The sequence below is a fragment of the Passer domesticus genome, chromosome 5 (genome assembly GCF_036417665.1).
Source record: "Passer domesticus isolate bPasDom1 chromosome 5, bPasDom1.hap1, whole genome shotgun sequence".
Lineage (NCBI taxonomy): Eukaryota > Metazoa > Chordata > Aves > Passeriformes > Passeridae > Passer > Passer domesticus.
In genome coordinates, this window is record NC_087478.1 from 599,755 (window position 1) to 626,473 (window position 26,719).

The following is a 26,719-nucleotide window of genomic DNA, read 5'->3' on the forward strand; positions in this document are numbered from 1 at the left end:
CCCTCTGAGGGAATATTGGGAAGGAATTCTTCCCTCTGAGGGAGGGAATATTGGGATGGAATTCTTCCCTCTGAGGGAATGTTGGGATGGAATTCTTCCCTCTGAGGGAGGGAATATTGGGATGGAATTCTTCCCTCTGAGGGAGGGAATATTGGGATGGAATTCTTCCCTCCGAGGGAATATTGGGATGGAATTCTTCCCTCTGAGGGAGGGAATGTTGGGATGGAATTCTTCCCTCTGAGGGAGGGAATATTGGGATGGAATTCTTCCCTCTGAGGGAATATTGGGATGGAATTCTTCCCTCTGAGGGAGGGAATGTTGGGATGGAATTCTTCCCTCTGAGGGAGGGAATATTGGGATGGAATTCTTCCCTCTGAGGGAATATTGGGATGGAATTCTTCCCTCCAAGGGAATATTGGGATGGAATTCTTCCTTCTGAGGGAATATTGGGATGGAATTCTTCCCTCCGAGGGAGGGAATATTGGGATGGAATTCTTCCCTCTGAGGGAATATTGGGATGGAATTCTTCCCTCTGAGGGAATATTGGGATGGAATTCTTCCCTCTGAGGGAATATTGGGATGGAATTCTTCCCTCCGAGGGAATGTTGGGATGGAATTCTTCCCTCTGAGGGTGGGAATATTGGGATGGAATTCTTCCCTCCGAGGGAATATTGGGATGGAATTCTTCCCTCCGAGGGAATATTGGGATGGAATTCTTCCCTCTGAGGGAATATTGGGATGGAATTCTTCCCTCTGAGGGAATATTGGGAAGGAATTCTTCCCTCTGAGGGAATATTGGGATGGAATTCTTCCCTCTGAGGGAATATTGGGATGGAATTCTTCCCTCTGAGGGAATATTGGGATGGAATTCTTCCCTCTGAGGGAATATTGGGAAGGAATTCTTCCCTCTGAGGGAATATTGGGAAGGAATTCTTCCCTCTGAGGGAATATTGGGATGGAATTCTTCCCTCTGAGGGAATATTGGGATGGAATTCTTCCCTCCGAGGGAATATTGGGATGGAATTCTTCCCTCCGAGGGAATATTGGGATGGAATTCTTCCCTCTGAGGGAATATTGGGATGGAATTCTTCCCTCTGAGGGAGGGAATATTGGGATGGAATTCTTCCCTCTGAGGGAATATTGGGATGGAATTCTTCGCTCTGAGGGAATATTGGGATGGAATTCTTCCCTCCGAGGGAGGGAATATTGGGATGGAATTCTTCCCTCTGAGGGAATATTGGGATGGAATTCTTCCCTCTGAGGGAATATTGGGATGGAATTCTTCCCTCTGAGGGAGGGAATATTGGGATGGAATTCTTCCCTCCGAGGGAGGGAATATTGGGATGGAATTCTTCCCTCTGAGGGAATATTGGGATGGAATTCTTCCCTCTGAGGGAATATTGGGAAGGAATTCTTCCCTCTGAGGGAATATTGAGATGGAATTCTTCCCTCTGAGGGAATATTGAGATGGAATTCTTCCCTCTGAGGGAATATTGGGATGGAATTCTTCCCTCTGACCGTGGGGAGGCCCTGGGGTGGAATTCCCATCCCTGGAATTGTGGGGATTTGTTTGGGGGTTCATTCCCTGGTTTTCATCCCAAATTTCTGGGAAATGAAGAGGGAAGAGCATCCTGGATTTTAGTGGGATAACAGCCAGCTGTGGGGTTTGGAATGCTGAGCTGGATTCCTTTTTTAGGGATATTTTAGCTCCTCACAACCTCTTATTAATTCCATTTTTAGTGGGTTTTGTGCGGAAACTCTCACACAACATTCCCAGGGCAGCCGTGGCTGCTCCTGGATCCCAGGAATTGTCCCGGGGCAGGGCTGGGAGCAGCCCGGGATGCTGGGAAGGCTCCGGAGGGTGGAAGTGCAGAGCTCAGGGTCCCTTCCCACCCAAACCACGCCAGGATTCCGGGCTGAGGACACAAACAGAGACCCAGCCCCGTCCCGAGGGAGCAGGAACAGCTCCCGGGGTTGGGATTCCTCCCCGTGGTTTTTATTGCCCTGGCAGGGGGAGGATTGAGGGGAAATGAAATCCTTGGTGGTGCCTGGACCCCAAAGTGACCCGGCCCAGCAGGCACCTCCTGCCCCAAAGCCCTCAGCTCCAGAACTCCCCAGCTCAGCTCCCTCACCTTTTTTTGGGAATGCGCCCAGCAGGAATTCCAGAGGTGCAGCCCCATTTCCACTGGAAATGCCCCAGCCCTGGAATTCTGCAGCTGGAGGAGATTTTTTGGGAACATTTTGTGTTTTTTTTGCTTTAATTTCCCCCTTTTTGTGTTCTATCAAATCACTTAAAAATAACCAAAATAAATCCTGGAGATATTTTTAGGCTTTTGAGGAGCTGAGTTTCCTCTCCTTAAATTTTCTCGTTTTTGGGATTATTTATTCCATCAAATCCCTCAGCTCCAGAACTCCCCAGCTCAGCTCCCTCACCTTTTTTTGGGAATGTGCCCAGCAGGAATCCCAGAGGCGCAGCCCCACTTCCACTGGAAATGCCCCAGCCCTGGAATTCTGCAGCTGGAGGAGTTTTTTTGGGAAGAGTTTGTGGATTTTGGCTTTAAATTCCCCATTTTGTGCTTGATCATATTAATTAAAAATAACCAAAATAGACCTGAGATATTTTTAGGAGCTTTTGAAGGGCTGAGTCTCTTCCCCTTGAATTATCCCATCCTTGGGATTATTTATTCCATCGAATCCCTCAGCTCCAGAACTCCCCAGCTCAGCTCCCTCACCTTTTTTTGGGAATGTGCCCAGCAGGAATTCCAGAGGCACAGCCCCACTTCCACTGGAAATGCCCCAGCCCTGGAATTTTGCAGCTGGAGGAGTTTTTCCTTCCTCTCTTGGGAAGATTTTGTGGTTTTTGGCTTTAAATTCCCCCTTTTTGTGTTCTATCAAATCACTTAAAAATAACCAAAATAAACCCAAGATATTTTTAGGAGCTTTTGAACAGCTGAGTCTCCTCTCCTTAAATTTTCTCGTTCTTGGGATTCTTTATTCCATCAAATCCCTCAGCTCCAGAACTTCCCAGCTCAGCTCCTCCACCTTTTTTTGGGAATGTGCCCAGCAGGAATTCCAGAAGGTGTCCCTGCCCACCGGATGATCTTTGAGGTCCCTTCCAACCCAAACCACCCCACCATTCCGGAGAACTGGGAAATATCGCTGAAATCCGAACGGGACAGAGAACAGAAATTCATTTTTTCCCTGAAAATTTAAAATTTTGGCTCCAACTCCTGGTTTTAAGTGACAGGAACTCCTTACCGCGGAGCCGGGGGGTGCCGCCAGCGTTCCCAGGAGGTTCCTGGGGTCGGTTTTGGGGGGACGCTCGGCGCGGTGGCCGCGGGACGGAGCCCGAGGGCGCGCGGCCGCTCCTCTGCCCGCCGGGAAGGGCTCGTTTCTGGAACCTGCGGAGGGAAAGAACCTCAACAAAAATGTTCTCAGCGCCAGCGGGAAGGAACATTTCCATCTTCGCTTTCCATCCCTGGTGTGGCCGAGGCCAGGATGGATTGGGGTCGGTGGTGGTTTGGTGTGGAAGAGGTTTTAGAGGGACTTCTGTGAGGCAGAGGGAAGTCTGGGAAGGGGATCCGTGTTTGGGAAGGGGATCCGTGTTTGATAAGGGGATCCATGTTTGATAAGGGGATCCACGTTTGGGAAGAGGATCCGTATTTGATAAGGGGATCCATGCTTGGGAAGAGGATCCGTGTTTGATAAGGGGATCCATGTTTGATTGGAGGATCCCTGTTTGATAAAGGGATCCATGTTTGATAAGGGGATCCACGCTTGGGAAGAGGATCCATGTTTGATAAGGGGATCCGCGTTTGGGAAGAGGATCCGTGTTTGACAGGAGGATCCGTGTTTGATGACAGGATCCATGTTTGATTAGAGGATCCATGTTTGATAAGGGGATCCATGTTTGATAAAAGGATCCGTGTTTGATAACAGGATTCATGTTTGATAAGGGGATCCATGCTTGGGAAGAGGATCCATGTTTGGGAAGAGCATTCGTGTTTGATAAGGGGATCCATGCTTGATAAGAGGATCCGTGTTTGAGAAGAGGATCCATGTTTGATAGGAGGACCCATGTTTGATAAAGGGATCCATGTTTGATAACAGGATCCATGCTTGGGAAGAGGATCCATGTTTGATAAGGGGATCCATGTTTGATAAGGGGATCCATGCTTGGGAAGAGGATCCATGTTTGATAAGGGGATCCATGTTTGATAAGGGGATCCATGCTTGGGAAGAGGATCCATGTTTGATAAAAGGATCCATGTTCGATTGGAGGATCCATGTTTGATAAGGGGATCCATGTTTGAGAGGAGGATCCATGTTTGGTTAGAGGATCCATGTTTACCCCTGAAAGAATTTCCTACCAGGTCACAGACACAGAAGCCAAGACAGAAAGAAGGATAAATCAGAGGAACTGCAGCTGCCTGTTCCAATGAGCGCCTTGATTGTCCCTCGTGACCAAAGTGTAAACTTGTGAGTTTTGTAAGAATGCACAAAAACCACCCAGGCTGGAATAAAAACTGTTTGGAGCCTTCTAAAATGGAGCTGTTTGTACTGTCCCTGTCTCATACACAACCGTTTTGGTTGGCTAATTTGAGGTTTCCCCGTTAATTAGCGCTAATTAGTGTGAGGGCTCAGTGCTGGCTAATCCAGTGCACTCACTGGGATGCACTCACCCGTTCCCTGCTGGGAAAGCTGAAAAGTTCCAAAGGGTAAAAAAAGAAATTTATTAGCAGTAACTAAAAGGAAAAAAATTAATAAGAATAAAAACAAAACTTTTAGGAAGCTTTTCCTCCCCCTACAACCTTTTCCTTCTTAATCACAGTGTAAAGAAACAAAACTTAAAATTTCAGTTTTTGATTTTTTTTCATCTTTAACATGTTTTTTTTCACAGAAGTGTATACAGCTTTTCAGTGATTGGAAGCTTTATATCATTTCTGTAAATACCTCCCATTAAAAAAATAAATTAATTTATTTAATATTCACAGGTCTGGAGAAACCTGTGGATATTAAATAAATATTTTTATTAGTGGAAGGTGTCCCTGCCCATGGCACTGGCTGGGCTTTAAGGTCCCTCCACACAACTCAGTTTTTAAAACCAAAATGATTTTGAATAATTCAAATTATTTAAAAAAAAAAATTCTTTAAATTCCCTCCCAACCCAAACCATTCCAGGATTTTAAATTTTCAATCTCTGCATCCCATGGATAAAAGCTGCCAATGGAAGCACAAAACATTATCAGCTCCAAAAATTCTTCTGTTATTAAATTTTTTTTTAAAAGAACTGATCTATTTTCTCCCTGGATTTTTTTTTTCTCTGCACACCAGCAAAACATCTTGCCCAGCAGTTCATTAAAAAAAAAAAAAAATTATAAACCTCTCATAATGTCCCACAAGCAATCTTCCTCCTGCTCCCTAAAAATCTCCCTTATAAAGACAACCCTGGGAAGGTTATCTTTAAATTATTAATAAAATGATTTATAAATTAAATTATTTCCTGCAGTCCACGAGAAGATCTCTAGAAACAGAGGAATTAAACTTATTTAACCACCCATAAACGGGGCTCTGAGTGAATTTAATGGCGCGGAGTAAATTTAAAAGTTGCTTTACGAGCAGCGGAATTGCCAAAATTGTTTTTGTGTTAATTTCGGAATTTACATAATTTAATAAATTTAGGACTTTGTTTTTGGTTTGTTTTTGTGTTAATTTCGGAATTTACATGATTTAATAAATTCAGGAATTTGGTTTTGGTTTGGTTTTGCTGTGTTAATGTCAGAATTTACATTATTTAATAAATTTAGGACTTTGTTTTTGATGTGTTAATTTAGGAATTGCCATAATTTAATTTATTTAATAAATTTAGGAATTGGTTTTGGGTTTGTTTTTTCTGTGTTAATTTAGGAATTGCCATAATTTAATTTATTAAATAAATTTAGGACTTTGTTTTTGCTGTGTTAATTTAGGAATTGCCATTATTTAATTTATTTAATCAATTTAGGAATATGGTTTTGGTTTGTTTTTGTTGTGTCAGTTTAGGAATTTGTTTTTGGTTTGGTTTTGCAGTGTCAATTTAGGAATTGCCATAATTTAATTTATTTAATAAATTTAGGAATTTGGTTTTGGTTTGTTTTTGCTGTGTTAATGTCAGAATTTACATTATTTAATAAATTTAGGACTTTGTTTTTGATGTGTTAATTTAGGAATTGCCATAATTTAATTTATTTAATAAATTTAGGAATTTGTTTTTACTGTGTTAATTTCGGAATTTCCATTATTTAATTTATTTAATACATTTAGGTATTTGTTTTTGCTGTGTTAATTTAGGAATTGCCATAATTTAATTTATTTAATAAATTTAGGAATTTGGTTTTGGTTTGTTAATTTCGGAATTTCCATGATTTAATTTATTTAATAAATTTAGGAATTTGGTTTTGGTTTGGTTTTTGCTGTGTTAATTTCGGAATTTACATGATTTAATAAGTTTAATAAATTTATGAATTTGATTTTTGTTTGTTTTTGCTGCGTTAATTTAGGAATTTACACTATTTAATAAAGTTAGGAATTTGTTTTTGGTTTGTTTTTGCTGTGTTAATTTCGGAATTTACATGATTTTGTTTTTTGTGTGTTTTTGCTGTGTTAATTTCAGAATTTACATGATTTAATAAGTTTAATAAATTTAGGAATTTGTTTTTTGTTTGTTTTTGCTGTGTTAATTTCGGAATTTCCATGATTTAATAAATTTAATAAATGTAGGAATTTCCATAAGGAGGCTCTGCTTTGCTTGGCCTGGAGAGGAGGAGCTGAGGTGTGCCAGGAACAGGAAACAACGGAAGCTGTGCCAGTTTTAGGTCAAATTTTGGGAATTTCTTCTCCAGAGGGTGCTGGGCACCCCCAGGGAACGGGCACATCCCCAAAGCTGCTCCAGGAGCGTTTGGACACCGCTCCCAGGGGTGCACAGGGAGGGATTTTGGGGTGTCTGTGCCTGGATGACCCTTGTGGGTCCCTTCCTGCTCAGGAATTCCATGGAATATCGGGAACGGGGGATCCAGAGCTCAAAACCATCCTCAGGAAAGTTGGAAACTCCATCTGAGCTCAAAACCTTAAAAGAAATCAGGAAACTCCATCCAGAGCCCAAAACCATCCTCAGGAAAGTTGGAAACTCCATCTGAGCCCAAAACCATCCTCAGGAAAGTTGGAAACTCCATCTGAGCCCAAAATCATCGTGAGATGGGCCAGGAAACTCCATCTGAGGCCAAAGCCATCCTCATGAGAGTCAGGAAATTGCATTTGGGCCCAAAATCCTCAGAGGAGTCGGGAAACTCCATTTGAGTCTAAAAAATGGGACAGGTAAACATCAAGAGCCCAAAACCATCCTCGGAATGGTCAGGAAACTCCATCTGAGCCCGAAACAATCCTCAGGGGAGTCAGGAAACTCCATCTGAGCCCAAAATAGGGTCAGGAAACTCTATCTAAGCCAAAAAAAGGTCAGGAAAACTCAAGGGCCCAAAACCATCCTCAGGAAAGTTGGAAACTCCATCTGTGCCCCAAATCATCATCAGATGGGCCAGGAAATTCCATCTGGGCCCAAAGCCATCCTCAGGGAGTCAGAAAACTCCATCTGAGCCCAAAAAAGGTTCAGGAAAACATCAAGAGCCCAAAATCATCTTCAAGAGAGTTGGAAACTCCATCTGAGCACAAAACCATCCTCAGATGGGCCAGGAAACTCCATCTGAGCCCAAAAAAGGTTCAGGAAAACATCAAGAGCCCAAAATCATCCTCAGAGGAGTCAGGAAACTCCATCTAGAACCCAAAACCATCCTCGGGAAAGTCAGGAAACCCCATCTGAGCCCAAAAAAAGAGTCAGGAAACTCCATCTGAGCCCAAAAAGAATCTGGAAACTCCATCTAGAACCCAAAACCATCAGAGGAGAGTCAGGAAGTTCCATCTGGGCCCAAAAAAGGGTCAGGAGAACATCCAGAGCCCAAAACCATCCTCAGAGGAGTCAGGAAACTCCAGAGCCCCCAAAGAGTCAGGAAACTCCATCTAGAACCCAAAACCATCAGAGGAGAGTCAGGAAACTCCATCCAGAGCCCCAAAAAAAGGTCAGGAGGACATCCAGAGCCCAAAACCATCCTCAGGAGAGCTGGAAACTCCATCTGGGCCCAAAACCATCCTCAGGAGAGTCAGGAAACTCCATTTGAGCCCAAAAAAGGGTCAGGAAACATCCAGAGCCCAAAACCATGCTCAGGAGAGTCAGGAAACTCCATCCAGAGCCCCAAAAAAGGTCAGGAGACCATCCAGAGCCCAAAACCATCCTCAGGAGAGTCAGGAAACTCCATCCAGAGCCCCAAAAAAGGTCAGGAGACCATCCAGAGCCCAACCCCATCTCCTGGAGGAACCAGCCCGGGAGAGCCATTGCAGAGCAGCTCGTGGAGGTTCCAGCTCTGGCAGATCCCAATAAATCAATTACCAATAAACTGGAATTTTACCTGCCCAGCTCCCGGAGCCCTGAATGCTGTCCGGGACGTCCAGTGGCTCCATGCCCAGGTAGACCCTGACCAGGCGAGTCAGCTCTGTGAATGCCTCCTCCAGCTCATCTGCACAGGGGGAAATGCATTCCATGGCAGAGAGAAAATAAACTGAATAAAATCCAGCTTTTCATCAGTGCAAGGACACAAATCACACGAATTTGACACAGAAATACATTTTTAACTTAGCCAGAAAATACATTCTTTGTCACAGAAATACATTTTTAATGTCTCTCGGGGAGAAAAGTCTTCATGAACAGCACGTTGAAAAAAAAAAAAAAGCTGAAATTCTCTGCACTCACCTAAATATTTTCCCATTGGTTTATTTCTTTAGGGCCGTATTTAAATTGCGTGCCACATTTACAAATTCACAATATTTTACACCATGGTGCTGTAATTTAATGTGGTGAGCACCAAAAACCACCTCGACAAAAGGAACGAATTACAGAAAGGATTCTTTCCAGACAGGATTCTCCAACCTGCTGTCGGAACCCTGGATTCTGAGAATTCCAGAATTTCTCTGAGCCCCAGGAGAACTCTGCACTGAGCTGAGGCCCTGGAGAAGCTTCCAGAATGGAATGGCAGAGCTGGGATTGTGGCTGTGCAGTTTGGACAGAAGTGTGTGATAGCACAGGGTGGGAAACTTAAATATTTCACTGTATTCTAAACTCTTAAACTCTATAAAACAAGATGGGGGTTTGGGGCAGTGGCTGCTCCTTCTTCTCCACCTTCTCCTCCACGGGTTTGGGTGCTTTTGTGTCATTGGATAAAGAATTCCCACATTGCAGGGCATGGGTGGTTGGTTATTGGGTTAAAAGTGAAAATAATTTAGGTGTTATTTCTTAATTAGACAGCTTATCCTTACAAAGTCTTATAGAAAGAGCTGGGGCTCCATTTTGAGTTTATCAAAGTGCTGCAGAGCTCAGGGTTTGTGAGACTGACATTGATAAGAACTAAAAAACATCTGAGTCCAACAAGAAATTCCATCTCACACGTTTAATCCTGACCCTGGCAAGAAGATTCCTAATTCTAAACTCTTAAACTCTATAAAGCAAGATGGGGGTTTGGGGCAGTGGCTGCTCCTTCTTCTCCACCTTCTCCTCCACGGGTTTTGTGCTTTTGTGTCATTGGATAAAAATCTCACATTTCAGGGCATGGGTGGCTGGTTGTTGGGTTAAAAGTGAAAATAATTAGGGTGTCATTTCTTAATTGGACAGTTTATCCTTACAAAGTCTTGTAGAGAGAGATGGGGCTCCATTTTGAGTTTATCAAAGTTCTGTAGAACTCAGGGTTTGTAGACTATGACAGAGATAAGAACTGATAAACATCTGAGTCCCAACAAGAAATTCCACCTCACACATTTAATCCCGACCCTGGCAAGAAGATTCCTAATTCCTCAATTCCTAATTATCCCAAAGGAAACCAACAATTAACTTCTTGGGAATTCCAGCCTCTCTGTGCTGCAGGCTCTGAGCCCCAGGAGAACTCTGCACTGAGCTGAGGCCCTGGAGAAGCTTCCAGAATGGAATGGCAGAGCTGGGATTGTGGCTGTGCAGTTTGGACAGAAGTGTGTGATAGCACAGGGTGGAAACTCAGATATTTCACTGTATTCTAAACTCTTAACCTCTATAAAACAAGATGGGGGTTTGGGGCAGTGGCTGCTCCTTCTTCTCCACGGGTTTGGGTGGTTTTGTGTAATTGGATAAAAAAGTCCTCATTGTGGGCATGGGTGGTTGGTTATTGGGTTAAAAGTGAAAATAATTAGGGTGTTATTTCTTAATTGGACAGTTGATCCTTAAAAGGCCTTGTAGAGAGCTGGGGCTCCATTCTGAGTTTGTTATTGAGGTGCTGTAGAGCTCAGGGTTTGTGAGACTGTGACATGGATAAGAACTGATAAACATCTGAGTCCCAACAAGAAATTCCACCTCACACATTTAATCCCGACTCTGGCAAGAAGATTCCTAATTCTAAACTCTTAAACTCTATAAAACAAGACGGAGGTTTGGGGCAGTGGCTGCTCCTTCTTCTCCACCTTCTCCTCCACGGGTTTGATGGTTTTGTGTCATTGGATAAAAATCTCACATTTCAGGGCATGGGTGCTGGGTTATTGGGTTAAAAGTGAAAATAATTAGGGTGTCATTTCTTAATTGGACAGTTTATCCTTACAAAGTCTTATGGAGAGAGATGGGGCTCCATTTTGAGTTTATCAAAGTTCTGTAGAACTCAGGGTTTGTGAGACTATGACAGAGATAAGAACTGATAAACACCTGAGTCTAACAACAAATTCCACCTCACACATTTAATCCCGACCCTGGCAAGAAGATTCCTAATTCCTCAAACCCCAATGACCCCAAATGAACCCAGCAATTAGCTGACCGCTGTTGATGAGGGCGTGGAAGCCGCCGTGGCCGCCGTGGCCGAGGCGCAGGTACGTGTCCAGCCTGGCCACGGCCGCCTCCACCTCGGGCCGGCTGAAGAGCCCCGTCCTCCTCAGGTGCTCCCGGTATTTCCGTCTGTCCGTCGGCACCACCAGCACGTACCTGGGCTCAAAGTGGGTCTTCTTCAAGCTGTGGGCGCCCTGCGAGAGAAAGCGGGGGGAAAAAAGTGGTTTGTTTTCTTGAAATTGTAAGTTTGGAGGTCAGTTTTTTCTCCTTGAAAATACAGCAGAGAAAAACAGTGTTTTGGTTTTATTTTTTCTTCAAACGGAGTGTGAAATTTGGAGGTCAGTTTTTTCTCCTCGAAAATAAAGCAAAGAAAAACAGTGTGGTTATTTTTTTCTTGAAACTAAGCGTGAAATTTGGAGATCAGTTTTTTCTCCTTGAAAATAAAGCAGAGGAAAAAACAGTGCATGTTTTTTGAAAATTAGTGTTTGTGAAATTTGGAGCCGAGTTTTTTCTTCTCAAAAATAAAGTGGCTTTTTTTTTTTTTTTTTTAATTCAAACGGAGTGTGAAATTTGGAGGTCAGTTTTTTCTCCTTGAAAACAAAGCAGAGAAAACAGCTTTTTTTCCCTTGAAAGTGTCCAATTTGGAGCTGAAGTTTTTTCTCCTTGAAAATAAAACAGAGAAAACAGTGATTTTTTTCTCAAAACTGTGTGTTTGTTGAATTTGGAGCTGAGTTTTTTTTCCTTGAAAATAAAGCAGAGAAAAAACAGTGGTTTTTTTTTTCTTGAAAATTAGTGTTTGTGAAATTTGGAGCTGGGTTTTTTTGCCTCGAAAATAAAGCAGAGAAAAACAGTTTTTTGGGTTTTTTTTTCTTCAAACGGAGTGTGAAATTTGGAGGTCAGTTTTTTCTCCTTGAAAATAAAGCAGAAAAAAAATCAGTGGTTTTTTTTTTTTGAAATTGAGTGTTCATTGAACAAGGAGCTGACTTTTTTCTCCTTGAAAACAAAGCAGAGAAAACAGGTTTTTTTTTTCCTTGAAAGTGTCCAATTTGGAGCTGAAGTTTTTCTCCTTGAAAATAAAGCAGATAAAAACAGTGTGTTTTTTTTTTCTTCAAACTAAGCATGAAATTTGGAGATCAGTTTTTTCTCCTTGAAAATAAACTAGAAAAAAACGGTGCTTTTTTTTCTTGAAAATTCATGTTTGTGAAATTTGGAGCTGGGTTTTTTTGCCTCGAAAATAAAGCAGAGAAAAAACAGTGTTTTGGTTTTTGTTTTTCTTGAAAGTGTAAATTTGGAAGTCAGTTTTTTCTCCTCAAAAATAAAGCAGAGGAACACAGGGGTTTATTCTTGAAATTGAGTGTTTGTCCAGTTTGGAGCTGGGTTTTTTCTCCTCGAAAATAAAGCAGAGAAAAAACAGTGGTTTGCTTTTTATTTTTCTTGAAACGGAGTGTAAAATTTGGAGGTCAGTTTTTTCTCCTTGAAAACAAAGCAGAGAAAACAGTTTTTTTTTTTTTCCTTGAAGTGTCCAATTTGGAGTTGAGTTTTTCCTCCTTGAAAATAAACCAGAAAAAAATCAGTGCTTTTTTTTTCTTGAAAATTAGTGTTTGTGAAATTTGGAACTGGGTTTTTACTCCTTGAAAATAAAGCAGAAAAAAACTGTGCTTTTTTTTTTTTTCTTGAAAATTAGTGTTTGTGAAATTTGGAGCCGAGTTTTTTCTTCTCGAAAATAAAGCAGAGAAAAAACAGTGTTTTGTTTTTTATTTTTCTTGAAACTGTAAATTTGGAGGTCAGTTTTTTCTCCTCGAAAATAAAGCAGAAAAAAATCAGTGTTTTGTTTTTTTTTTCTTGAAATTGAGTGTTTGTTGAACAAGGAGCTCAGTTTTTTCTCCTTGAAAATAAAGCAGAAAAAAACAGTGCTTTTATTTCTTAAAAATCAGTGCTTGTGAAATTTGGAGCTGGGTTTTTTCTCCTTGAAAATAAAGCACAGAAAACAGTGTTTTTAATATTAAAATTGAGTGTTTGTTACATTTGCAGCTGAGTTTATTCTCCTTGAAAGTAAAACACCAAAAAAAAAAAGGTGGGGTTTTTTTTTGGTTTGGTTTTTTTTTATTTTTTTTCCTTGAAACTCTTTGTCCAATTTGAACCTGAATTTTTTTTCTCCTCGGAAACAAAGCAGAGGAACACAGGGGTTTATTCCGTGTTTGCTGAACTTGCAGCTGAGTTTTTTTCCCTCTGTTCATCCCAAATTTCTGGCTGGAAGTTGCTCTGCAGGCACTGGTGGCTCCCAGAGCGAAGGGGAATCACTGCAAACATTTAATTTAATTTAATTTAATTTAATTTAATTTAATTTAATTTAAACCAGAACTGAGTGCCAGACTTGCATTTATTCCCACCCAAAATTCACATTTCTTGTTCCTCAGAGCCCACGGGGATACAGAACTCACTGTGGGATGAGTTTTTAGGTGACTAAAAATTAATTAGTGGCTAAAAATGAACAAAAACTACGGAAAAAAGCTTGAAAATGGCAGGAGGGGGAGGATTTGTTTTCTAAATCTCACAAAATCTCACTGATTGGAATGGGCTTGCCCCAAGAAAGTCACATTTCAGTCAAGTTTGAACTCGAAAGATTTGTTAATTCCATAAAATCATTTTCTTCATCCACACCCTGGTCAGCTGTAATTAAAATTTCATCCAAAAATTCAGAATTTTTGCCAATTTATGCCTCTGTTATTCAGCAACCTCACTCACTGACCGTATCTATTCTTAACACTTAAACCGATATTATTATTTTTGATAATTCTGATATTTTTGATATATTTTGGAATATTTTTTGAATATTTTGATTTAGTTTTGAATATTTTTTTTTAATATTTTGATTTATGTTCTGGAGGAACATCAGGCACATCTAAGTGTGTTTCTGTGGACACAAACACTGAAAATCAAATGCCTGGAATGTGAAGCTGCTGTTTGAAATTATTTTTAAGAAATAATTTGGAAGGAAAATCAAATGCCTGGGATGTGAAGCTTCTATTTTAAATTATTTGGAAGAAATAATTTGGAAGGAAAATCAAAATTTTTTCCTTTTTGTCACCTCACCTAGCTAATAAAGGGAATATAAGGGAATGAGAAGGTTAATTAGAAAATGAGCTAAAAACTTCAGCTTTTGGGGTTCCAAGAGAGGGGTTGTGATATTTTTTTTTGGGATTTTCTTCTATTTCCCCCTGGGATGGGGCTGTGCCACCCCCTGACCCACAGGCTCAGCTCCTGCTCTCACTCTGCCTGTGGTTTATTTGTATTTTTAATTTTCCTAGTACAGAACTGTTCTTCCTGCTCCCAAATCTTTGCCTGAGAGCCCCTGAATTTCAAAAATTATAATAATTCAGAGGGAGGAAGTTTATATTTTCAATTTCAGGGGAGGTTCCTGCCTTCTTCAGCAGACACCTGGCATTCCAAATTTTTTTTTTTCCAAAAATTCAGTCAGTAATTTCTGACTCTGTCAGTGCTTTTTTGTACTATTATATTTGTATTTTAATTTCCCTAGTTAAGAACTGTTCTTCCTGCTCCCATATCTTTGCCTCAGAGCCCTTTAATTTAAAAATTGGAATAATTCAGAGGGAGGAAGTTTTTATTTTCAATTTCAGGACAGGTTCCTGCCTTCTTTAGCAGACACCTGGCTTTCCAAATTTATTTTTTTTTCCAAAAATTCAGTCAGTAATTTCTGACTCTGCCAGTGGGTTTTTGTACTATTATATTTGTATTTCACTTTTCCTAGTAAAGAACTGTTCTTCCTGCTCCCATATCTTTGCCTCAGAGCCCTTTAATTTTAAAAATTGGAATAATTCAGAGGGAGGAAGTTTTTATTTTCCGTTTCAGGACAAGCTCCTGCTTTCTTCAGCAGACACCTGGCTTTCCAAACCAAGACAAACGGGAAATGCTGCTGAAAAAATAGACCAAAAATTGAAAATTTAAAAAGCAAACCAGCAAAGGGATCCTTCTGACTAAACCAAGGCTGGAAAATCCCTCTAAAATGATTTCCCAGCGCTGCCAAGGCCACCACTGACCAAAGTCCCCACGTGCCACATCCCGGTGCTCCTCGAACAACTGCAGGGACGGGGTCTGCACACGACCCGCTCCGATCCCCCATTGTCCCTTCCTGGAGGGAATTCATATGTTCATTTTCCAGGAGGGAATTGATATTTTCATTTTCCAGGAGGGAATTGATATTTTGGTTTTCCAGGAGGCAACTGATATTTTCATTTTCCAGGAGAGAATTTATATTTTAATTTTCCAGGAGGCAATTTATATTTTGATTTGATTTTCCAGGAGGGAATTCATATTTTAGTTTTCCAGGAGGGAATTCATATTTTGATTTTCCAGGAAGGGAATTTATATTTTAATTTTCCAGGAGGGAATTTATATTTTGATTTTCCAGGAGGCAATTTATATTTTGATTTTCCAGGAGGGAATTGATATTTGGATTTTCCAGGAGGGAATTGATATTTGGATTTTCCAGGAGGCAATTTATATTTGGATTTTCCAGGAGGGAATTGATATTTGGATTTTCCAGGAGGGAATTGATATTTTAATTTTCCAGGAGGCAATTTATATTTTAATTTTCCAGGAGGGAATTTCTATTTTAATTTTCCAGGAGGCAATTTATATTTGGATTTTGCAGGAAGGGAATTTACATTTTGATTTTCCAGGAGGAAATTTATATTTTGATTTTCCAGGAGGCAATTCATATTTGGATTTTCCAGGAGGCAATTCATATTTGGATTTTCCAGGAGGGAACTGATATTTGGATTTTCCAGGAGGGAACTGATATTTGGATTTTCTGGGAGCTCCTCACCTCCACCTCCAGGTGCACGCAGGTGCCCAGCCCGTCGCGGGCGATGGACTCCACCGTGGCTCGTGCCAGCCCGTAGCAGTGGCCGCTGTATTTGTAGGTGGCCAGGAATTCCCCCTGAAATTCAGAAATTCCCCCTGAAATTCAGAATGAGGAAATGCCAAGGGGAATATTCCAAAGGGAGAAATTTCCTGGAATGAGAGAAATGCTGGGGTTCACTGATTGCTCCCCCCGCGGAGTTTCTTCCTGTTTAAATCGGTGTTAATGAGGGCAATGAGGGACCAAAATGAGGATTAATGAGAGAGCGCAAAATCAGTGTTAATGAGAGCCCAAAATCAGTGTTAATGAGGGCACTGAAATCCCAAAATCAGCATTAATGAGAGAGCTCAAAATCAGTGTTAATGAGAGCCCAAAATCAGCATTAATGAGGGCACTGGGAGCCCAAAATCATCATTAATGAGTGAGCCCAAAATCAGCATTAATGAAGACACTGGGAGCCCAAATATCATCATTAATGAGGGCACTGAAAGCCCAAAATCAGCATTAATGAGGGCATTGAGAGCCCAAAATCAGCGCTAATGAGGGCAATGAGAGCCCAAAAATCAGCATTAATGAGGGCACTGAGGGCCCAAAATGAGGATTAATGCGCGAGCCCAAAATCAGCATTAATGAGAGCCCAATATCAGCATTAATGAGAGCCCAATATCAGCATTAATGAGAGCCCAATATCAGCATTAATGAGAGCCCAATATCAGCATTAATGAGAGCCCAATATCATCATTAATGAGGGCACTGAGAGCCCAAAATCATCATTAATGAGTGAGCCCAAAATCAGCATTAATGAAGACACTGGGAGCCCAAATATCATCATTAATGAGGGCACTGAGAGCCTAAAATCAACATTAATGAAAGAGCCCAAAATCAGTGTTAATGAGGGCACTGAGAGGTTAATGAGAGAGCCCAAAATCAGCATTAATGAGGGCACTGAGAGCCCAAAATGAGGATTAATGAGAGAGCCCAAAACCAGCATTAATGAAAGCGCCCAAAATCAGCCTTAATGAAGACACTGGGAGCCCAAAAATCAGCATTAATGAGGGCACTGAGGGCCCAATATCAGCGTTAATGAGACAGCCAAAAATCAGCCTTAATGAAGACACTGGGAGCCAAAAAACCAGCATTAATGAGGGCACTGAGAGGTTAATGAGAGAGCCCAAAATCAGTGTTAATGAGAGCCCAATATCAGCATTAATGAAAGCACTGAGGGCCCAATATCAGAATTAATGAGGGCACTGAGAGCCCAAAATCAGTGTTAATGAGGGCATTGAGAGCCCAAAATCATCATTAATGAGTGAGCCCAAAATCAGCATTAATGAAGACACTGGGAGCCCAAATATCATCATTAATGAGGGCACTGAAAGCCCAAAATCAGCATTAATGAGGGCATTGAGAGCCCAAAATCAGCGCTAATGAGGGCAATGAGAGCCCAAAAATCAGCATTAATGAGGGCACTGAGGGCCCAAAATGAGGATTAATGCGTGAGCCCAAAATCAGCATTAATGAGAGCCCAATATCAGCATTAATGAGAGCCCAATATCATCATTAATGAGAGCCCAATATCATCATTAATGAGTGAGCCCAAAATCAGCATTAATGAAGACACTGGGAGCCCAAATATCATCATTAATGAGGGCACTGAGAGCCTAAAATCAACATTAATGAAAGAGCCCAAAATCAGTGTTAATGAGGGCACTGAGAGGTTAATGAGAGAGCCCAAAATCAGCATTAATGAGGGCACTGAGAGCCCAAAATGAGGATTAATGAGGGCACTGAAAGCCCAAAATCAGTGTTAATGAGGGCATTGAAAGCCCAAAATCAGCATTCATGAGAAAGCCCAAAATCAGCATTAATGAGGGTACTGAGGGCCCAAAATCAGCATTAATGAGGGCATTGAAAGTCCAAAAATCAGCATTAATGAGAGAGCCCAATATCAGCATTAATGAGGGTACTGAGGGCCCAAAATCAGCATTAATGAGGGCATTGAAAGTCCAAAAATCAGCATTAATGAGGGCAATGAGAGCCCAAAATCATCATTAATGAGAGAGCTCAAAATCAGTGTTAATGAGAGCCCAAACTCAGCATTAATGAGGGCACTGAGGGCCCAAACTCAGCATTAATAAGAGCAATGAGAGCCCAAAATCAGCGCTAATGAGGGCAATGAGAGCCCAAAAATCAGCCTTAATGAGGGCACGGAGAGGTTAATGAGAGAGCCCAAAATCAGCAGCAATGAGAGCCCAAAATCAGCATTAATGAAAGCACTGAGGGCCCAAAATCAGCGTTAATGAGAGCCCAAAATCAGCATTAATGAGGGCACAGAGAGGTTAATGAGAGAGCCCAAAATCAGCAGCAATGAGAGCCCAAAATCAGCATTAATGAGGGCACTGAGGGCCCAATATCAGCATTAATGAGAGCCCAAAATCAGCATTAATGAGAGCCCAATATCAGCAGTAATGAAGACACTGGGAGCCCAAAAATCAGCATTAATGAGAGCACAGAGAGGTTAATGAGAGAGCCCAAAATCAGCATTAACGAGAGAGCTCCCATATCTGGCCTTGTGCTTTGTCCATGGATAATCAAACTCCAAATAATAATAATAAAATAATAAAATTTTGGGAACAAAGTGCTGGCAGCATTCCTGGCCTTCTGGTGGAAGCAGATTATTTTATGGGTTTTTTTTTGTTTGTTTGGGTTTTTTTTTGTTTTTTGGTGTTTTTTTTTGGTTGTTGGGGTTTTTTTTTTTTTATTATTTTTATTTTTTTAAAATTAAATTTCTTGATTATTGTTTTCATGAAGGGCCAGCTCAGCTGTTCCAGGCTCTGCTAGTTTCACCCTTTGGGATAAATACAAATAATGGCTTTTCAAGGCAAAGTTTTGATGAAAAAGGCATCAAAAAAGAGCAGCTGGAGGCAGGAATCCTTCAGAGAAACCTCACTCCTTTAAGGGGGATTTGCTAAACCTCCAAGGAATTCCCTGCAGGGCTGCTGGAAAACGTTGAAAAATAAAAATAAAAAAAATTAAAAAAAAAAATAAAACCAATAAACCTCACGCTGTGTTTGTGCCTGAAAATAAATTTATTTCTATGTTGTACAATTATTTAAATTATTTAAATATTATTATTTATTATTCAATAAAATCCCCCATTTTGCCCATCTAGTGGTTTCCATAATTTAATTTATGGGAGAAAAGCACAAATCTACAAGAAATTTGTGGTTTCTGTCCGTGAGCTTCAAAACACAACTGAGAGTGACCAAACATTCACACCCAGGCATGAAATGAATATAAAAAAATAAAATAAATCAGGTTTGGACAGAGCAGGAAAAGCCACAAGGACGGGAGTCGGGTACTTACCGCTTTCACCATTTTGTCAAATTCTTCTTGAGAAACGAAATAATAATCAAATCTGTTTTCTTCCCCAAAATAAGCTTCCCTGGTGGTGTGGCAGGGCCTGGGAGTGATGGGAAAATAAAATAAAATAAAAAAGAAATAACCCGGATTCAATCCCTCTGCAATAGCCGGGGGTGCAAAGCAGGGAAAACGGAAATAATTTTATTTTTAAGCAGCAAAAAAAAATAGGAGGAATAGAAAGAGGTGCAAATCACAGCCCTAAATGCTGCATTTTTGAAAGATGAACACATAAATACAGCGAAAAAAGTGAAATATAACGTGGTGTTTTGGTTGTAAATCCCAGGACGGCCGGAGCTGAAGCTGTCACAGAGAAATGATGAATCCGTTTTTATTTTTTTTCCCCCAATTCTGTCAGCTTGGGGATGATATAAAGTCCTAAATGTGGGAATTCTAAAATGCTAAATGTGGGAAAAGGGGTTGGGCTGAACTGGGAGGTGAAGAAAGAGCTCAAAAAATTCCAATTTTTAAACAGGGGAGAGACAACCCTGAAAAATGGGATAAAAGGGAGGGAAAGTAAAAACTCACTACCTCGGAATCACACCAGGATAAAAAACTAAAAACCCACCAAAATCCCGCCCAAAAAACCCCAAACCCAGCTAATTAATGCAGGCAGCAATTTAATACTGAAGTGTTCTGTTAGGCTGGGTCTGTTTAAAAATCAGATTTTTTTCCTTTTTTCTGCTTTGTCTTTAAAGTGGGAATAAAAGGGATGGAAGGGAATTCCTTTCTCTGACATCCCCTGAGGATAAACTCAGCTAGCTGAGCTTCCCACCAGGATAAAACACTAAAAACCCACAAAAAAAAAAAAAAAAAAAAAAAAAAACCCACCAAAAAAACCCAAAAAAACCCAGATAATTAACGCAGGTAATAATTAGAGCCTGAAGTATTCATGGGCTCTTGTTCTGTTTGAAAATCAGATTTTTCTCCTCATTTCTGCTTTGCCATCAAAGCGGTAAAAGAGGCTGGGAAGGGAATTCCAGCCATCCCATAAGGATGAACCTGAGATACCAGGATGGAACACTAAAAACCACTAAAAAAACCCCAAAAATCCCTAAAAAACCCCCAGTTAATTAAAACAAGTAACAATTAAAGCCTGGAGTGTCGAGTGGGTCTGGGTCTATTTGAAAATCAGATTTTTCTCCTCATTTCTGCTTTGCCATCAAAGTGGGAAAAAAGGCAGGGAAGGGAATTCCCTGCCATCCCATGAGGATAAACCTCAGCCATCAGGATGAAACACTAAAAACCCACTAAAAAAACCCCAAAATCCCTAAAAAACCCCCAAAAATCCCACTAAACCCCCTCAGATAATTAACACAGGTAACAATTAGAGCCTGAAGTATTCATGGGCTTTTTTTCTGTTTGAAAATCAGATTTTTCTCCTCATTTCTGCTTTGCCATCAAAGTGGGAAAAAAGGCTGGGAAAGGAATTCCCTGCCATCCCATAACACTAAAAACCCACTAAAAAACCCCAAAAATCCCTAAAAAACCCCAAAAAATCCCACTAAAAACCCCAGATAATTATTTCAGATAACAATTTCAGCCTGAAATATTCAGAGTTTTTTTTTTCTGTTTGAAAATCAGATTTTTCTCCTCATTTCTCCCAGCGGGCTGGGCTGGAACCCACTAAAAATTCAATGTCACCATCACGGGGTTGAATTCTTTCCCCAAAAAAACCCCAAGAGCAGCCAATTCCACACCGGAAAATCCCTGGATTTTTTTGGGGATTTTTTTTTTTGGATTAATTTTTTGGGGGGATTTTTTTTGGGGATTTTTTTGGGGATTTTTTGGGATTTTTTTGGGATTTTTTTTGGGGATTTTTTGGGGATTTTTTGGGGGATTTTTTTTGGGATTTGTTTTGGGATTTTTTGGGGGGATTTTTTTTGGGATTTTTTGGGGGATTTTTTGGGATTTTTTTGGGGATTTATTTTTTGGGGATTTTTTGGGGGTTTTTTTTGGGGATTTTTTTGGGGGATTTGTTTTGGGATTTTTTGGGGGGATTTTTTTGGGGATTTTTTTGGGATTTTTTTGGGATTTTTTTGGGATTTTTTTGGGGATTTTTTGGGATTTTTTTTGGGATTTTTTTGGGGGATTTTTTTGGGGATTTTTTTGGGGATTTTTTTGGGGATTTTTTTGGGGGATTTTTTTTGGGATTTTTTGGGGGATTTTTGGGGGGATTTTTTTTTATTTTATTTTTTTGGGGATTTTTTTGGGATAATAAAACCACACCCAGCCCGAAAGGTCAGCAGCAGATGCTTGGAGGGGCCAATTTTAATTTGATTTTCTGTAATTTTTACACATTTCAGCCCTTTTTAATTGCAGTCCCATGTTTATATTCAGGCTGTTGCATAAAATCCATTTTTAATGAGCAGAATATTTGAAATTTCCAGGCAGAAAATCGCTCAAATCCCCCCTGAATAATTAAAATTTTGTTTTCTGGTTGCAATTTTCTGCTCTGTTAAGGTTTTGTCTATTTTTTTATTTTTAATTTTTTCCCCTCGTTTGTGGAGGTTGTGGGGAATAAAACACACAATGTAAAAATGTTCTTTATTTAAAAAAAACAACCAAAAATACCCTCACAGAATGTTTGGAAAATTCCAAATGGAAATGAATTTGTAATTTCTAAAATATGGGGTTAAATAAAGGGGAAAAAATGGAATTTTTACATAACAGATTTTTCCCTTAAAATAGAAAATAAATGGATAAATTAGTGCCGTAAATAAATGGGGAATAAGGGATGCAGAGCAGGTTTTTTGGGTTGTAATTTCCTTTTTTTTGGCTGTTTTTATGTTTTTTAAAAATTATTTTTATTTTGTTTGTTTGGGGTTTTTTTGGAGATTTTTTAAGGGTTTTTCGTGGTTTTTTTTGGTTCTTCTTGGGTTGTTTGTTTACTCGGTTTTGGGTTTTTTTGTTTGGATTTTTTGGTGTCTTTTTGGTTTGGTTTGTGGGTTTTTTGGTTTTGATTGTGTTTTTTTGTGGATTTTTAGGTTTTTTTAGATTTTTCCTATTTTAGCCTGTGGGGATTATTTTCTTTCGTTTTTTTAATTATATTTTTTAATTTGGTTGGGTTTTTTCCTGCTTTGGTTTCTAGTTTTTATGTATATTTTACCTTTTTATTTTCTTTATTTTGTCATTTTAATTTCCTTCTTTATTTTATTTTATTTTCTGTTTATTTCCTCTCCACCTTCCAAAATAATCTGATAATTAAAAAACTTTCCTTTCATTAACACCCTCAGCCAGCCAAGCCTCGAGAAGAACCAAAAAAACACCAAAATTCTTTATTTTTAACTTATTTACCAAAAAAACCCACCAAAAACCCCACAAACCAAACCACCCACAATCCCCACCTCAACCCTTTGGTGTTTTTTTTAAATCCTGGTGCAGAACTTACCCGAACCTGAAGAAATTCCTGAATTTCCTGCAGATTTTGAGGGCGAGTTCCCTCCTCCCGCCGGCCTCGGGCCCCACCAGCACCAGCACGGGGTAGGGCAGCTCCGGGGGGAGCAGGGTGCTGGGGGGGACAAACGGGGCTCAAATCGCCGCAAAAATCACATTTTAATCACAATTTCAGCTCCTCCGAGATTAAAATCTCAGAGATTAAAATGTCAGATTTTAATCACAATTTCAACTCCTCTGAGATTAAAATCTCAGAGATTAAAATGTCAGAGATTTTAATCCCAATTTCAACTCCGAGATTAAAATCTCAGAGATTAAAATGTCAGATTTTAATCCCAATTTCAGCTCCGAGATTAAAATGTCAGAGATTAAAATCTCAGAGATTTTAATCCCAATTTCAACTCCTCTGAGATCAAAATTTCAGAGATTTTAATCCCAATTTCAACTCCTCTGAGATTAAAATGTCAGAGATTTTAATCCCAATTTCAACTCCTCTGAGAAATCTCAGAGATTTTAATCCCAATTTCAGCTCCTCCGAGATTAAAATCTCAGAGATTTTAATCCCAATTTCAGCTCCTCTGAGATTAAAATGTCAGAGATTAAAATGTCAGAGATTTTAATCACAATTTCAATTCCTCCGAGATTAAAATCTCAGAGATTTTAATCCCAATTTCAACTCCTCGGAGATTAAAATCTCAGAGATTTTAATCCCAATTTCAGCTTCTCTGAGATTAAAATGTCAGAGATTTTAATCCCAATTTCAGCTCCTCTGAGATTAAAATGTCGGAGATTTTAATCCCAATTTCAACTCCTCTGAGATTAAAATGTCAGAGATTTTAATCACAATTTCAACTCCTCTGAGAAATCTCAGAGATTTTAATCCCAATTTCAGCTCCTCCGAGATTAAAATCTCAGAGATTTTAATCCCAATTTCAGCTCCTCTGAGATTAAAATGTCAGAGATTAAAATGTCAGAGATTTTAATCACAATTTCAATTCCTCCGAGATTAAAATCTCAGAGATTTTAATCACAGTTTCAACTCCTCTGAGATTAAAATCTCGGAGATTTTAATCCCAATTTCAACTCCTCGGAGATTAAAATCTCAGAGATTTTAATCCCAATTTCAACTCCTCTGAAATTAAAATGTCAGAGATTTTAATCCCAATTTCAGCTCCTCTGAGATTAAAATGTCAGAGATTTTAATCCCAATTTCAACTCCTCTGAGATTAAAATGTCAGAGATTTTAATCACAATTTCAACTCCTCTGAGAAATCTCAGAGATTTTAATCCCAATTTCAGCTCCTCCGAGATTAAAATCTCAGAGATTTTAATCCCAATTTCAGCTCCTCTGAGATTAAAATGTCAGAGATTAAAATGTCAGAGATTTTAATCACAATTTCAATTCCTCCGAGATTAAAATCTCAGAGATTTTAATCACAGTTTCAACTCCTCTGAGATTAAAATCTCGGAGATTTTAATCCCAATTTCAACTCCTCGGAGATTAAAATCTCAGAGATTTTAATCCCAATTTCAACTCCTCTGAAATTAAAATGTCAGAGATTTTAATCCCAATTTCAGCTCCTCTGAGATTAAAATGTCAGAGATTTTAATCCCAATTACAACTCCTTTGAGATTAAAATCTCAGAGATTAAAATGTCAGAGATTTTAATCCCAATTTCAGCTCCTCTGAGATTAAAATCTCGGAGATTTTCATCCCAATTTCAATTCCTCGCAGCACAGACAAAAATTGAGGGGTTGTAAATGTGAAATTAGCACAAAAATCTGCATTAAAAACTCTTTTTTAAAGGAATAATGTTGGTTTTAGTCTGATTTGCAGCATTTTTTTCTAAAGGGATGGGATGTGTTGAGGGTCTTTTTTTTTTCCAGAGGTGGGGATGTTTTAATGAGCAGGATAATTGGAATAAATCTGGAATAAATCTGGAATAAACTCAGTCCTGCAGATTTTTCCATTCTCCTGCATGACTTCATTGACTTCTTTGTGGGCACTGCTGTGAAAAATTAATAAATTTTAAGCCCAAAAGGGATTATTTTGATGATCTAAATCATCATCCCACTTGGAATTCCCAAGTTGGTTCCTATTTAAGGCTTGGAAATGCAGAATTCCTCTGGGATCTTCCCTTCCATGAGGAAATGTTACACCCAATAAATGATCCCTTGATGAGGTCACGCTCAAAATTCAAATTCTCTTCAATAAATTCCCAATTCCCCACGTTCCCAGATTCCTGGGATTTAGGATTTTACCTGGAAAACATTTCCATCATCCTCTCTTTCATCACATTGAGAACTTCTTGGTTTTCAACACTAAAATTTGGGGGTTCTACAGCTTGGAAGAAGATTCTGGAAAAGTTTTGGGCTCATAATTCAAATTTCTTTGTTTTTGTGGGCACTGCTGTGAAAGATTTGTGAATTTTAAGGCAAAAGGGACTATTTTGATGATCTAAATCATCATCCCACTTGGAATTCCCAAGTTGGTTCCTGTTTTTAGCCTTGGAAATGCAGAATTACTCTGGAATCTTTCCTTCCATGAGGAAATGTTACACCCAATAAATCATCCCTTGACGAGATCACGCTCAAAATTCAAATTCTCTTCAATTAATTCCCAATTCTCTCTGTTCCCAGATTCCTGGGATTTAGGATTTCATCAGGAGAACATTTCCATCATCCTCTCTTTCATCACATCACCACTTCTTGGTTCTCAACACTAAAAATTTGGGGTTCCTACAGCTTGGAAGAAGATTCTGAAAAAGAGTTTTGAGCTCATAATTCAAATTTCTTTGTCTTTGTGGGCACTGCTGTGAAAAATTAATAAATTTTAAGCCCAAAAGGGATTATTTTGATGATCTAAATCATCATCCCACTTGGAATTCCCCAAGTTGGTTCCTATTTAAGGCTTGGAAATGCAGAATTCCTCTGAGATCTTTCCTTCCATGAGGAAATGTTACACCCAATAAATCATCCCTTGATGAGGTCACGCTCAAAATTCAAATTCTCCTCAATAAATTCCCAATTCCCCATGTTCTCAGATTCCTGGGATTTAGGATTTAACCTGGAGAACATTTCCATCATCCTGTTTTATCACATTGAGAACTCCTTCATTCTCAACACTGAAAGTTTGGGATTCCTTCAGCTCGGAAGAAAATTCTGGAAAGCTTTGGACTCATAATTCAAATTTTTTTGTCTTTGTGGGCACTGCTGTGAAAAATGAATAAATTTTAACCCCAAAAGTGATTATTTTGATGATTTAAATCATCATCTCACTTGGAATTCCCCAAGCTGGTTCCTATTTAAGGCTTGGAAAATGCAGAATTCCTCTGGAATCTTCCCTTCCATGAGGAAATGTTACACCCAATAAATCATCCCTTGATGAGGTCACGCTCAAAATTCAAATTCCCTTCAAGAAATTCCCAGTTCCCCACATTCTCAGATTCCTGGGATTTAGGATTTCATCAGGAGAACATTTCCATCATCCTGTTTTATCACATTGAGAACTCCTTGGTTCTCAACACTGAAAGTTTGGGATTCCTTCAGCTTGAAAGAAGATTCTAGAAAAGTTCTGGGCTCATAATTCAAATTTCTTTGTCTTTGTGGGCACTGCTGTGAAAGATTTGTGAATTTTAAGGCAAAAGGAATGATTTTGATGATCTGAACCATTATCCCCTCATTTCACTTGGAATTCCCCAAGTTGGTTCCTATTTAAGGCTTGGAAATGCAGAATTCCTCTGAGATCTTTCCTTCCATGAGGAAATGTTACACTCAATAAATCATCCCTTGATGAGGTCACGCTCAAAATTTAAATTCCCTTCAATAAATTCCCAATTCCCCACATTCTCAGATTCCTGGGATTTAGGATTTAACCTGGAGAACATTTCCATCATCCTGTTTTATCACATTGAGAACTCCTTGGTTCTCAACACTGAAAGTTTGGGATTCCTTCAGCTCGGATGAAAATTCTGGAAAGCTTTGGACTCATAATTCAAATTTTTTTGTCTTTGTGGGCACTGCTGTGAAAAATGAATAAATTTTAACCCCAAAAGTGATTATTTTGATGATTTAAATCATCATCTCACTTGGAATTCCCCAAG

General features: G+C 39.5%; 1 protein-coding gene across 2 annotated transcripts in view; it reads right to left on the reverse strand.

Moving 5' to 3' along the window:
- Positions 1-2,367: 2,367 nt before the first annotated feature.
- The window catches only part of LRGUK (leucine rich repeats and guanylate kinase domain containing), a 55,858-nt gene continuing 31,506 nt past the window's right edge, over positions 2,368-26,719 (reverse strand). The window contains exons 11-17 of one of the 2 annotated variants that reach the window (XM_064421660.1): positions 22,612-22,731; positions 19,167-19,263; positions 15,765-15,878; positions 10,911-11,112; positions 8,496-8,603; positions 3,259-3,401; positions 2,368-2,517 (exon numbers count right to left, since the gene is read on the reverse strand). In XM_064421660.1, the coding sequence (XP_064277730.1) occupies positions 2,383-2,517; positions 3,259-3,401; positions 8,496-8,603; positions 10,911-11,112; positions 15,765-15,878; positions 19,167-19,263; positions 22,612-22,731 (919 nt within the window). In that variant the 3' untranslated portion in view covers positions 2,368-2,382. The remainder of the gene's footprint in view (positions 2,518-3,258; positions 3,402-8,495; positions 8,604-10,910; positions 11,113-15,764; positions 15,879-19,166; positions 19,264-22,611; positions 22,732-26,719) is intronic. The other variant, XM_064421661.1, reaches the window with a different exon arrangement.